We start from the raw sequence: 13081 nt of genomic DNA, 5'->3' as shown, positions 1-13081 counted from the left end.
ATATTATGTTGAGTGTAAATGAATGAGAAGACCGCATTCATACAGATGTGCAGTAGTTTCAGTCCTGATGCATGCACACTGCAGTACTGGCGGAATGGCTTTCGAATATTTATTTAAGTACCAGAGCCTATTATCCCCCTGAAGTCGTTAAAAACTAACAATAATTTTTCAAATGTCGCTCTTGATGCAATCCTAGGTCTGGCAACATTTAGTTTTTTAAAATCATATTTATTTTCAATGGGGAAACTAGTTACCCAAATCACCAGCTGTGATTACTGCAAGGGGCATTTACAAAGTCCTAATCTGAGCCTAATTGAGTAGTACCAGTTCGATGGGCTTGGGTCAGTACCAGATCACTGAGCTGGTCCTAGCAGAGCCACTTGTCAGGAGGACGGCCCTGTGCAGTGGGCTGATCTCAGGACAACAGTCGCTATAGAATATCAGGTTTTGCTTTCACCTCTGCACTGCTGGTTGCAGAACGGTGTCAATGAGGCCTGGCACATTCACCCTGTCTATTGGTTTAGAGATGCATCCCCCCCCCCCCCCCCCCCCCCGCATGAAAGAAAACAAATATTTTATTCATACCGTACTATTTCAGCATGATATCTAGCTGCGTTTGCTTCCAATATTGGCTCAGTTTAATTGTTGGCTGAGATGGCTATGTTCAAACCTCTCAATAATAACACACTATGTTTCCCTTTTTTATTGCAGGATATGATCTTACTGCTCTCCTCAATGGGAAAGATTGTTGAGCTGCCCCTCTTGGATATGAGGTTAGTATTTGTTTTCATGGATTCAGTCTAATGGTGTTATCTATGGTATAAATGAGTATATCGGTGCATAAGATCTGTAGGTGTTTGTTCTTTCTTTATTCAGAAAGACATGCAGTAAAACCAATTTAGATGTCATGTGTGTTCTGTCATCACTTCATATCAGACCATGAAACTAGTCGGAGCCTGACAACCTAAACATTCAGGCTTCCATGGACATTTGACTTGTCACAGTTTTTGGCACAAGCTTCAGAAACGACTAGTTTTTATTTAATGTTATCTGGCTACTCATGTTTTATAAGATCTGGGATAGGGTAAGGGTGGCCCTTGCTGCTTACATGCAAAACATCATCAACCACTTTATAGCATTTCAGTTGAATAGACTCCACCTCTTTAAATACAGCAAGCCTGGACATGCTACTCGACATGACTTTTCCTCAAATAAATGTATACTGTTGATGCATTTCTTATCTGCTTGACACAGTATGAGCTCTGGTCCTGTTAAGTGGGCAGTAGAGCTCATACAGTGCATAGAGCAAATCATTCTCTTGCAACCCACTGCTGCTGCTTGTAGCAATGTTACTTATGAGAAAAGACATCTGTTACATTTATTAATATACATATTTTAGTTTATGGCAGTCCTTTTAACATTCTTTGCTCTTTGGCAGGTGATGAAACCGTAAGGACAGCTTTGTAAGTTGCATTTCAGAATTCAGTTACTGTTCAAGTGTTATGATGATTGGCTTAATGTTCAACTGCTCTGAAGTGTGATTGAGAGATGCCAAACTGAACAAAATACAGCAGTCTCTCTGCAGCCACTGCTTATGGAAACCCATAGTAACTGTAGTTCTGCCTCAACAGGTATCCTCTCTGGCCTTCAACACTGCAGCGTGATGTAAGTACTTTGACGTCACTTAACAAAGGGGTTTAAACGAACAGGTGGCTGATATTAATGCACGAGATTCCAGGAGGAAAACAAACCATGTTTTCAAAGTAACTGTCGAGAGTGACATGTGACCTCCAGGGGATTGTAAAACATGTGGTATAATGGCAGCACTGTACGGTATCTGCAGCCAGCTGCTTTCTCAGCTGGTTAGTTCATAAGTCAGTGCGAGACAAAACTCACAAACTGGCATCGTTGGTCTCCATGCTGCCTGTGTGTGGAGTCCTGGTATGTTTGTTGAAACATTATTCATTAGAAAGCAATGGCTTCACCCTGTGTCTGTACATAGTACATGCAAACCGCTGCAGGTGGAACTCATTTCATCAAAAGGGAGAAATGCATGTCAAGTAATGATAAAACATCAATGCTGCAAACATGTTCTCACTCTCTCCTGCCTGCCTTCTTCAGGTGTTCTGCAGCAGAGGCTGTCCTCCCAGGATGCAGCAGCAGAGGCTGTCCTCCCAGGATGCAGCAGCAGAGGCTGTCCTCCCAGGATGCAGCAGCAGAGGCTGTCCACCCAGGATGCAGAGGTCAGAGTGTATGACTCACAGAACTGAGGTCTATCCCGACTGACCTTAACCTATAGGGCAGTGTCGTTGGAAATACCTCACAGAATAAATCTGTGGTTACGCTTTACCCACATGTCCACTCCCATGAGCATTGTGAGATATTACTGCAGGACACATGCATCTTTTGAAATATTAAAGGAGAAATACATCATTTGCTTCTTTAGAACTGTTAAATAATGAATTGGGATGTAATTAAATAATCTTGACTTTCAGCATCCTGAGATGTGAAGAGGAATGACTCCATCTTTTTCCCGTGAGTAAACTGAATGTCCCCCCTGGTATGAAAGCATGACCTAAGGAGTGATGCTGCTCTCTCTGTTGGTCATATACCAAGGCTTTCAGGACTCTCCATTCTTGTTTTGCTGTGGAATTGACCATAAAATAAAAAGCATCCCAGAGGTCTCCTTCAGCAGCCTGCTGAGGAGGCCTGTGGGAACATGATCTTCCTAACTGTTACGCTTTACCCACATGTCCACTGCATGAGCATTGTGGGATATTACTGCAGGACGCATGATGAAAAGGGACATGAGGCCATACTGAGTATCAGCACAGGCAGGGACCCTTCAACTTAGTAGGCCATGCTGAGATTGGTGTTTGCTATGTTATAATATTAGAAATGTAGTGCTTGAACTGGCGAAAGGAAAGGGTCTTTTTAAATAGCACTTGTCATTTTGTACAGTTAGCGTTTGATGCCCACCAAATAAGTTAAATTAATTTTTAAACTTGAGATGTTTGGTAAAGGTATTGACTGAATGTGTCTCCTGTGTTTAGGTGGCTGTGATGGCAGAACAATCCTGAGTAAAGAATCCTGAGACTCCAGAACTGAAAGCAGTAGGTGGGTTTGTCCATTGATTGAAAACACCTGATGCTTACAGCACTGTACGGTATCTGCAGCCAGCTGCTTTCTCTGCTGGTTAGTTCATAAGTCAGTGCGAGACAAACTCAATAACTGGCATCGTTGGTCTCCGTGCTGCCTGTGTGTGGAGTCCTGGTATGTTATTTGAAACATTACTTCAGTAGAAGCAGGCTGACTCTAAAAGCTGTATGCAGGTAGGCCTGTCACGATAATTAATTGTGTTGGACGATACATTTGTCTGGAAATTATTGCGATAAACGATAATATTGTCGGCACCGTTTTAAGACCATTTTAGACATAATGATGATATATAATAATAATTCAAGTACATCCTTTCAAACATAACTTTTTATTGAACATTCAACATTGCAAATGAAATGTGAAATAATATTAAAATATATAAATTATATATAATAAATAAAACAAATTAATTAAATCACACACAACCAAAACAATAAATTAAATAGTCAGGCTGGAAAACAGCTATATATATAAATATGAGCACACATTATCTCACAAGCAAAAAAAAACCTCCTTAAAACAACGGTCAAGTGTACAGTCCACCGTCAAAGACCCAGATGCCTCAACAGGCCGTATCCAAATCTGTTTTTCTAAGTTTTCGAGCAAGGAACACCAACATGTTTGCATTGTCGGGCGGGGGCTCTCCATCTCCAGCTGCCGTGTTTGCTCCCAGATGGGAAAACGGAATGGGGTGGTTGTGTTTTGGGTGGTTTAAAATGCGTGGTATTGCCTGCTTTTGTCGCTACCTTTTTAAACCAATGCGACACACCGCCCGGCTCATTCAAGTCCGTAGGTTCGCCTCGTTGATTTGGTTTGAATCCAAAATACTGCCACACCGGAGAATCGAGATGTGTCGTTAGGTTTTGTAACCAATTCCATTTCACTTTAAATTCCCCGCGAGTAAGTCACACGTTGTCTCCCGCTTGTCGCTATATTATTAATTTGGCTGCTGCACGTGCACGTGGAGTGTCCTGACCTGGCTGTGTGTCAGCCCCGCCCCTCACAGCACACCTGGCAGCCACAGCGCTCCAGGCTAAAATGCTGGTCACATCTTTATGTAAACGGCAATTTATCGAGCTCAGAACAGTTATCAAGTCCATTTTATTTATCGTGCGATAAGTGAATTTATCGATTATCGCGACAGGCCTATATGCAGGTGGCTTTAGTACATGCCAGTGAAACGCTTTAACCAAAAGGAAACGTCTTCCTCTTGATGGTTGGCATAAACCAACTTCCTCAAACAGCCCATTCACCATATGCTAGTTCTCATTAGAGTTAATGTTTTGCTTATTATCTCCACTTGAAGTGTTAGTGTAGCGAAAAACAAAATGTGTCGGTGTGTTGCAAACTACTATATCACATTAAATGATAATTATTTACTTCGAGGTGCAGCTGGAACAGTCGTGTTTTTACATTTTGGCTGTCATCTCAAACTGCCTAGCTTTGATAACTACTCGCATACTACTCTCCTAAACCTTTGTTAGATCACGATAAGATTACACTGATCTAAAGGTACCATGATATGACAGAACTGCATGTGCCGACACACTCCTTATTGTCCTCCAGATGTTCAGCAGCAGAGGCTGTCCTCCCAGGATGCAGCAGGGCGTCACAGCAAAGGTGAGAGTGTATGACTCACAGAACTGAGGTCTATCCCGACTGACCTTTACCTATAGGGCCGTGTCGTTGGAAATACCTCACAGAATAAATCTGTGGTTACGCTTTACCCACATGTCCACTCCCATGAGCATTGTGAGATATTACTGCAGGACACATGCATCTTTTAAAATATTAAAGGAGAAATACATCATTTGCATCTTTAGAACTGTTAAATAACGAATTGGGATGTAATTAAATAATCTTGAATTACAGAATCCAGAGATGTGAAGAGGAATGACTCCATCTTTTTCCTGTGAGTAAACTGAATTTCCCCCCTGGTATAGAGAACCGCATCCTAAAACCCGGAGGTAGGTTAGCATTTTACCACGTCCGGTTCCTTCGATAAAAAGCAATGCAATTTCTCCATAGGGTTTTGGAAAATAGCTCAAAATAAGGTCTGTGTTTGACACGCATTTAAGAGATAATCACGTTTTGTTCTACACATTAAATCCATTAGCAGTGACCCCACTGGTGACTTCTGAAGAGTTGACGTGTCTGAAAAACGATGGTTGTTACCAAGTGGCTGAGAAGGACTACAGAAGTTGTCCAGACCGTTTTACGGCATTACACCGAACACGTAAACACTCTAAGTTAGTTTGCCCTGTTCTGCTTGAAAGCAAGTACCTGCCTCCTGCAAACTGTTAAAACAAACACTTCAACTTGTACCATTTAGAATCTGTATGTTTGAATATGGATCTGAAGTTGGCGTGACGTTTAAGTGACTGCTGTAGTTCGTTTATAGCAGAACGTTAGCATTTTGCTTCTGGCGACTAGATTTATGATTTATAAAAGTAAGGTAGACATGTGGATATTATCCGGCTGAACAAAACGTGATCCCTCTCTTAAATGTGTTTCAACCACAGACCTTATTTCGAGCTATTTTCCAAAATCCTATGGAGAAATTGCATTGCTTTTTGACGAAGGAACCGGAAGGAGTTTACTTCCGGGTTTTAGGATGCCTCACTGCGGTTCTCTATGAAAGCATGATCTAGGGAGTGATGCTGCTCTCTCTGTTGGTCATATACCAAGGCTTTCAGGAGTCTCCATTCTTGTTTTGCTGTGGAATTGACCGTAAAATAAAAAGCATCCCAGAGGTCTCCTTCAGCAGCCTGCTGAGGAGGCCTGTGGGAACATGATCTTCCTAACTGTACACATGCTGCTCTCATCAGTCACATGAAGGTGAAGTGACCTAACTACTGTAGCTTGTACTGAACCTTTGCTGCCTGTATTTTCAGATTGCTGATCTGGTGAAATCATTGTGGCAAATACTGTACAGCTGTTGTGGTTGTGTACACGGCAACAGAATGTCTACCTACTGAAATAAACAACTATGTCTCTCACTTGTCTGTCAGTGTCCTCGCATCCATGAACTATAATCAAGAATTTAAAAGTGATAACTTTCTTAATATAATGTTTCATTACATAGTATGCGTGGATAAATGCATTAGCTACCTGAAATTATTAGTGCTCAAATTGAATACTTCACATTTGGATGTTCCAGGGGTTGAGTCATGTTAACAGACCACTGCTAAAGATAATTGGGCACCATGTGTTAGCACTTCAATCTGCAGAATGAAGTTATGTTGCAATCTGCTGCAGTCAAAACATTTTCATTATTGGAAACCATGACAGAATACTTAAGTATTTAGGCAGCATCAAAATAACTCAGGTTTACACTTTTTTCCATTTATAACCAGCTTGCTGAAAATGGTCCCTTACTGCAAGGGTTCCCAAACTTTTCAGCCCGCGACCCCCAAAATAACAGTGCCAGAGACGGGCGACCCTCACTATCACGTGGTGACTGGAAGAAAGAAAAGAGAACGTGTGCACAGGACGCACGCACTAATGGGCGTATCCAAACACGCGCATAACGACATCACAAGAACAGCCTGACAACCATGATATGATTTTACATATAGCAATGTAATCTAAGATAACCGTATAACTCGTGAGTCAAAGTAATCTCCATGTGAATTTGGAGTGAACATTGTTGCGGTGCAAACTGTAAAAATACATAAAGGTAATACAAATATGAACATTGTTGCGGTCCATATCTACATTAGGGAATTACGCTATGTTTCAGCGTTAATCTCACCTAATGAGACAGGTGGGCAGTATGCATGGAGCACAGCAAATCCATCCTGGGCTCAATTTTGGAGACGGCCACTCTGAGATCATCCTCCACGTTTAGACGAGATCTGTATTTGTTTTTTATGTATGTCAGTGACCCAGATAGCAAAATATGAGTGAATCAATGTTGAAATATGGTTAGGCAGAAATATTAAATCCATGTTGAAACCCGGACATTGAAATTAAACAGCAAGCGCAAATTGTTTTAATGTTGAATAAACGTTGGACTTTCAACCACAACTGACTATCAATGTTGATTCAACCATCTAAATAGGAATCTACATGCACATTTTTGGTTGATTTTACTTTGAATCAATGTTAGGAATCAACATTGATTCAACCATCATCTAAATGGGAATCTAAATGTAAAACTTACATTAAAATATTCAACTTTTCTAAGCATACTGTAACACATTAAAAAAGTGAATGTTTTTCACCAATGAGTTTTCTGCGTATAGGTCTATATCTTAACAGACCATTAACAAGTGCAACATCAATACTGTACTGAATGAAGTGGTCCAAACTTGTAAACACACACTACACTGCAAAAACTAAGCCTCAAAAAACAAGAAAAATAAATAATAAAATGAGTAATATATTACTTAAAATAAGAAAAATTATCTGCCAACAGAACAAGAAAAATTCACTTGCCAAGACCTTTTTAAAACAAGTAAATAAATCTAGCCTAAAAAGATCTACAGATATCTTAAAACAAGTGTTTTTAAACCAAAATTAAGTAAATTTGAATTGAAGCAAGGAATATCTTTAAGAATTATAATCTTATAAGGAAAGTGTGCTTGAATTCAGCATATTCTACTGCTTTTGTCCCAAAATTCTATTTTATGTTAGGCAACATATCTTAAATCCAGTGCAGTTTCACTTTAAACCGGTACATTTGTCTAGATAAAGATAAGATTTAAGAATTATTTTCTTAATATGTAGAAAAATCTACTTAAATTCAGCATTTGGTGCTATTAAAGTATTCTTAAAATAAGGCTAAATACCAAGAAACGTAGAGACAAAACCTTCAAAAATCTTTAATCCTATCAATATAAACTGACTGCTTGCATAAAGAAAAATATGAGTCTCAAATGATTTCTTTCAATGTTTTTATTGTTTTCAAACAGCGTAGTAAAGGTCAGTCATCAGATATGTCTTTAGAGAAAAAGAGAACATTATTTCACTGTAAAATGCAACGCAAGTGAAATTCTCATGACACTTTTGACTCAGCGAACAATTTTGAATAGGACTACAAGTATGAGGGGCCGCTATGGACATTATTCAGAAATACCGTTCACATACACATGTGAAACACTCTCACACACACAACTAAAACCAACATAATTTACAAACATATGTAAAAATCTCTCATATACACATATGAAACGGTCTCACACACAAATGAAATCCAAAGTTATTCACATATACGGTACATGTCAAACGCACTCATATACACATGTGATGCTGTTGGAGATTGGAGGATGTTTAAAACCAACCTCGTCTCCGCGTGTCGTTTGATAAGCTGGGTAAATTCGTAAAAAGGAAGGGATTAAGAAACACCAGAATGCAAGTTAAACAATAATCTTGTTTTAATGATAAAAAGTAACAATACAAATACAAAGGAAGTACTTCCTGCTCTTCCTCCAATCTCACGGATCTGGTCAGTTTGAAGAAAAGAAGAGGCTGGTCTAAAGAAAACACAGGCTTATATCCAAAACCCCAGGAGGAGCTATGCGGCTGCCCCCCCCCCCCCCCCCCGAGGGGTCCTCCACTTAGAAAAGACAGCCAATCAGCGCAAGTCAGAGCATACATTCGAGATAACAAACCCCTCCTTGCAAGTTTCACATACTTTTGGCATTTTATAAAGATAGTTTTAAGATATAGTTTTTTATAGTTGGATTATACAAATAACACATGTGAGTTACCTTAACCTCAAACAATAATAACAAGAGGAAAACATCAGCTCTGATCTCAAGCAGTTAAAAAGTACCGCACACTCATTTAGCCTGCAGCTCTTCCAGACACTTGAGCTATTGTTCTTTAAGAATATTCCCTGCAGAATCTTTATTTCAAATAAAAGGTTTCACATTGCATATTTCCAGCTTCCTTTACACATACTGCTATTATTAATACAAAGTAATCAACCACACACATCTATTTAAAACAAGTGGATTTCCCTGATCATTCATGCTGAAAATCTCAAGAAGAATGTCCCATCCCCCAGCTCTCTCGTCCCTGTCATAAAAGCTGCTTCCATTTCATATAGAGTAATAAAACATGTTTAAGCTAATTTCTCATGAAAGAATAAAAACAGAGGAATCAAATAAAACACCAATACAGGAAAAGTTGATAAATGATTATACAGGACATATGATCACAGTAAGAAATACACACACATATTCTCTATGAAGCGACCCTTGTTATAGGTCCGAATGTCCTGTCCCCTGACAGTCATGAGTTTTGGTTGATTAACAGAAGTTTAATTTTTCTGGTAGCTTAAGGCCCTATTATAACTTCCTTTCACCTCGAAGTCCGTTTTACTGGAATGAATACAGACATCAATAAGAACTAAAGACTATGGCCTCGGTAACTGTTTGACTCAATTCTCAAGGCCTCTTTTGGGGTCTGTAGGAGATAAATCATTAATTCTACAAGGCTTCAACTGTCTTGTATCTGAGGCACATCTCCCTTTGGGCTAATCAATACGGGTTTTAGCAATTAGCAGAGGAAGCTAGAGACTCAGGGCCCCTCCCTTGCTGGGAACTGCAAAGCAGATGTCAAAGGTCATAAAACCACCCTTTTGATTACACATAAAAAGTGGAAGAAAAGACTATTGCTTTAATTTATTATTACTAAGTAGTGGGACATTGTTTCAGGAATATATGAAAAGCCTCTCTATTATTTAAAGAGTAAAAATGTACTTTCAAATTTAACACACACGAATATATAAGGTGACATTAAAATAATTATATCACAATACGCACTCACACACACACACACACCCACCTGAAACGCTCTCCCACAGAAATGGGATAGTGTGTTTTATATGTGCGTGTGAGAGTGTTTCAGGTGTGTGTGAGAGCGTTTCAGGTGTGTGTGTGAGTGGTATCACATGTGTTTATGAGTGCGTTTGACATGTATATGTGAATGACTTTGGATTTCATGTGTGTGCGAGCGTTTCATATGTGTATATGAGAGATTTTTACTTATGTTTGTAAATTATGTTGGTTTTAGTTGTCTGTGTGAGAGTGTTTCACATGTGTATGTGAACGGTATTTCTGAATAATGTCCCTAGCGGCCCCTCATATATATAAGTGCTCTAATCACTAATCACTGGAACTTGTTCCAGTCGGCCATAGCCTTTTTGTATGAAGTAGTCATGTCACAGTCGTGAATGGCGTCCAAGAGGACTTCTGTCTGCACCACAGACAGAAGTATTGCAATGCACTTAGGATAGGTGAGGTGTAAGGTGTAATAACATGCCATGAGATACATCACGCTTTCATGAATGTCCTTTTTTGGGAAGGTGAGCATGGGCATGTTTCCAATGGCCAGTATACAGTCGGTTTTGCAGATGATGACAACAGGGCTGGAGAGTGGTCATGTCTGAAGAAAGGTGTTGGGGTCTTCTGCAGACTGAAACAAAAACAGACAAAGAAATCCTCACAAAAAGCCAAACAAATATGATCACAACATTTCACTCTTTGTGTCGACATGAGAAAATTCTTAAAAATGTTCTTACCTCAAGGACGTGGAGCACAGCTTCACTTGCATGCCTTAACTTATTGGGTGGGGCCATAGGTGATGGGAACATCTCTGGTAAAGCCTTCATCATGGCAATTGAGTGCTTTACTGTTGAAAAAAAGAAGTTTCATTCTGTTTTCTGAAGTCAGTTAATAAACAGACATGGTCAGAGATAATAATCACCTTTGTCAAGCTGCGGAGGCCTCATGAGCTTTTTGAAAACTCCATAAAACTGTGCCCTCTCACAAAAGGTCCCCCACCGGGTCTTAAGTTCCATTAAGAAGTGGGAGTTGCCTTGATTGAGGACCCGCCGTAGTTCATCCATTAGCTAAGACAACGAGAGAGAAAATATATAGGAGAAACTTTCAAATCTACATTCCAAGGGTTAGTAATTCGTCTCATAATTGAATTTCCCAAAAAAGATTAATATGTGTATAATGTGATTGAAATGGTCACTTAACAAAAATATTACAGTGCACATAGAAATACCTATGTCTGATGCACACACTATTTTTAAATACGTATTGTGGACCAATACTACGAACAAAATAATGTTGTGTGTATCAGAAGCACATTTGTGAAATGTGTTCTTTTTAAATAAGTGGAGGGTTTTTATATATCTATTCAGAATAAATATGTGTATTCAATCAGAATATTTGAGTCATTTATTTATGAATAATGAGACAGATCTGATTTAATTGTCATACCATTTCTCATTTCAAATTTGGTCTAACGTTAACCGAATTAGGAAGCATAGTATTACATAAAACGAAAACATTTGCTTACATGATCCAGTTCTCCAAAGCAAGGATAAGCTTTAAGAATCTTGGAAGGCCTGTCCTGCTCCTTTGTAACATCAGAGTCAATGAAGGCCCTTCTCGCTTGGATTTCGAGGTCCAGGAGCTGAGCAACATCCATCTTGTTTGGTCTGGCCTTGGTTTTATACATCGCCTGTAGAGTCTTATAGTGTCTCGCCTGGGTCTGTGGGCTCTCAGTTTCTGACGCTAGAAAACATAAACCCCACTATTTTCATTTCTGATGTTAAAGTTTAAATGAGACATTAACACACAGCCATAGTGACTGACACAGGGCAAACATAGATGAGTAATCTTGAATAAAAAAGGGTTCTAAAATAGCTTATTGATATTGTTACATTTTCTTGAAGAGATTGAACTATCTACTATTTCAATTTCTGTACTTACCATATAAATGTTCAGCCTCCGGGGCGCTGCATCAAAATGGTGGTGATCTCTCCAAGATCAAGGTTGATGCGGTGGATTCATCAGTCTTATCAGTGGACGTCTCATGGCTGCTCTGAAAGCTTAAACTCCTAGGCCTCTTTCTTGAAGGAATTGAACCCTGCTTCTTTTTGGGGGTTGTCACATTCTGGATCCTTTTCAAAAGCTGCTTTTTCACAGTTTCCTTACAAGACACACACACAACAGGTTGTGTTATAACTCACATTAAACTAACTTGTATCAAACAAAATACACCACACAAGCAGTTGCACAGAGCTCTTATTGAACTGGATAAAACATATCACTCCCAGTTTGATAGGCAAATGATTGCAGTGCTTTGTCTGAACCATGAGTTGAAAACTTGATTAGTGACATACCCACTCAGCTTTACTGGTTTGAGATCTGTCCCGAAGCATTGGGTAGTACTCAATTAGACGCTTCAACATTACAGTGAGTTCACGGCTGCATGGATAGTTAAAGTCATCCCCAGCTGCTCTTTTAATGGAAATCATGCTTGTGACTGTATTCCTGATCAATCGACAGCGAAGATCTTTGGAAAGGACGTAGTCTCCTTGCTTTTCAGAAAAGGTGCTTTGTGATTGCTCCAATTCTGCGTCTGTGTATAAGACATACAGTGGACTAGGAAGCTGTACGGTTCTGCTGGCACCATGTTGGGGTTGTGGGCTTTGAGAGGGGAAGGAGGGTGGAGAAAGGACAGGGGATGGAGAGGGGTTGGCAGGAGGGAAACAAGGAAGGTTGGGGGGTGGGAATAGGGCTGAAGTCACAAGTCCCATGAGAGGTACTCGGTCTACACAGGTCTCTCTCCTGGCCCTGTATAAAAGATGCATATATATAAATAATGGTATTTACAATGAAAAGAGCACTACACTGTGACAAAAATAATAATCAACACAACCAAAAAACTCAACTTCTTCAAATAGCTGCATGATGACTAGGAAAGGCTTACTTGGTAACAGGTTTAAAGTCCCTCAAATGTTAGAATCTGGAATTACCTCATTATCATCATGAGTGAGTCTCCAAATGGTTCTTCTTCTTCTGAAGTGCTCAGGCCCGGGAAGGAGATCACGCAAGTCCTCCTTAGATAGGCTGGGCAGCATGTCTCTGCTTATATTAGCAGCTGAAAACAGATT

The 13081-nt window shown here is 39.7% G+C and overlaps 2 protein-coding genes across 16 annotated transcripts in view; one reads left to right on the top strand and one right to left on the bottom strand.

The window, feature by feature from the left end:
* LOC307021213 (uncharacterized protein) overlaps window positions 1-6158 on the top strand; it is a 44194-nt gene extending 38036 nt beyond the window's left edge. For 10 of the 11 annotated variants that reach the window (XR_013803105.1, XM_079653113.1, XM_079653115.1 and 7 more), the window contains 9 exons: window positions 712-773; window positions 1439-1463; window positions 1632-1665; window positions 2122-2243; window positions 2496-2535; window positions 3054-3117; window positions 4726-4779; window positions 5032-5071; window positions 6054-6158. The gene's annotated coding sequence lies outside the window, so the exon portion shown is untranslated. The remainder of the gene's footprint in view (window positions 1-711; window positions 774-1438; window positions 1464-1631; window positions 1666-2121; window positions 2244-2495; window positions 2536-3053; window positions 3118-4725; window positions 4780-5031; window positions 5072-6053) is intronic. The other variant, XM_079653117.1, reaches the window with a different exon arrangement.
* Window positions 6159-8715: 2557 nt separating this feature from the next.
* On the bottom strand, window positions 8716-13081 carry LOC307022456 (uncharacterized protein). 5 transcript variants are annotated; one of them, XR_013803401.1, is made up of 7 exons: window positions 12944-13081; window positions 12308-12761; window positions 11895-12114; window positions 11479-11696; window positions 10876-11020; window positions 10691-10800; window positions 8716-10584 (listed from the first exon to the last, which is right to left on the bottom strand). XR_013803401.1 is itself a non-coding variant. In XM_079655263.1 (7 exons), the coding sequence occupies exons 4-7, from the start codon at window positions 11638-11640 to the stop codon at window positions 10549-10551; spliced, it is 453 nt and encodes a 150-aa protein (XP_079511389.1). In that variant the 5' UTR covers window positions 11641-11696; window positions 11895-12114; window positions 12308-12614; window positions 12898-13068; the 3' UTR covers window positions 8716-10548. The 5 variants fall into 5 exon arrangements, 2 of the variants coding, with proteins under 2 accessions (XP_079511389.1, XP_079511390.1); XR_013803402.1 differs by having other exon boundaries at window positions 12898-13073; XR_013803403.1 differs by having other exon boundaries at window positions 12308-12614; window positions 12944-13068.

Source organism: Notothenia rossii (genome assembly GCF_949606895.1).
Source record: "Notothenia rossii genome assembly, chromosome: 10".
Classification (NCBI taxonomy): Eukaryota; Metazoa; Chordata; class Actinopteri; order Perciformes; family Nototheniidae; genus Notothenia; species Notothenia rossii.
Note: the sequence above shows the minus strand (reverse complement) of the source record. Positions and strands in the feature narration are given on the sequence as shown.

Excerpts from the sequence above, each read along its gene's own strand:
- LOC307022456 (XM_079655263.1), bottom strand. The coding sequence starts at position 11,640 with ATGTATAAAACCAAGGCCAGACCAAACAAGATGGATGTTGCTCAGCTC. Across the intron at positions 11,021-11,478 it reads GCTTTGGAGAACTGGATCAT|CTAATGGATGAACTACGGCG; the intron begins GTAAGCAAATGT and ends TCGTTGTCTTAG. Across the intron at positions 10,585-10,690 it reads CTGTGCTCCACGTCCTTGAG|TCTGCAGAAGACCCCAACAC; the intron begins GTAAGAACATTT and ends TTTTTGTTTCAG.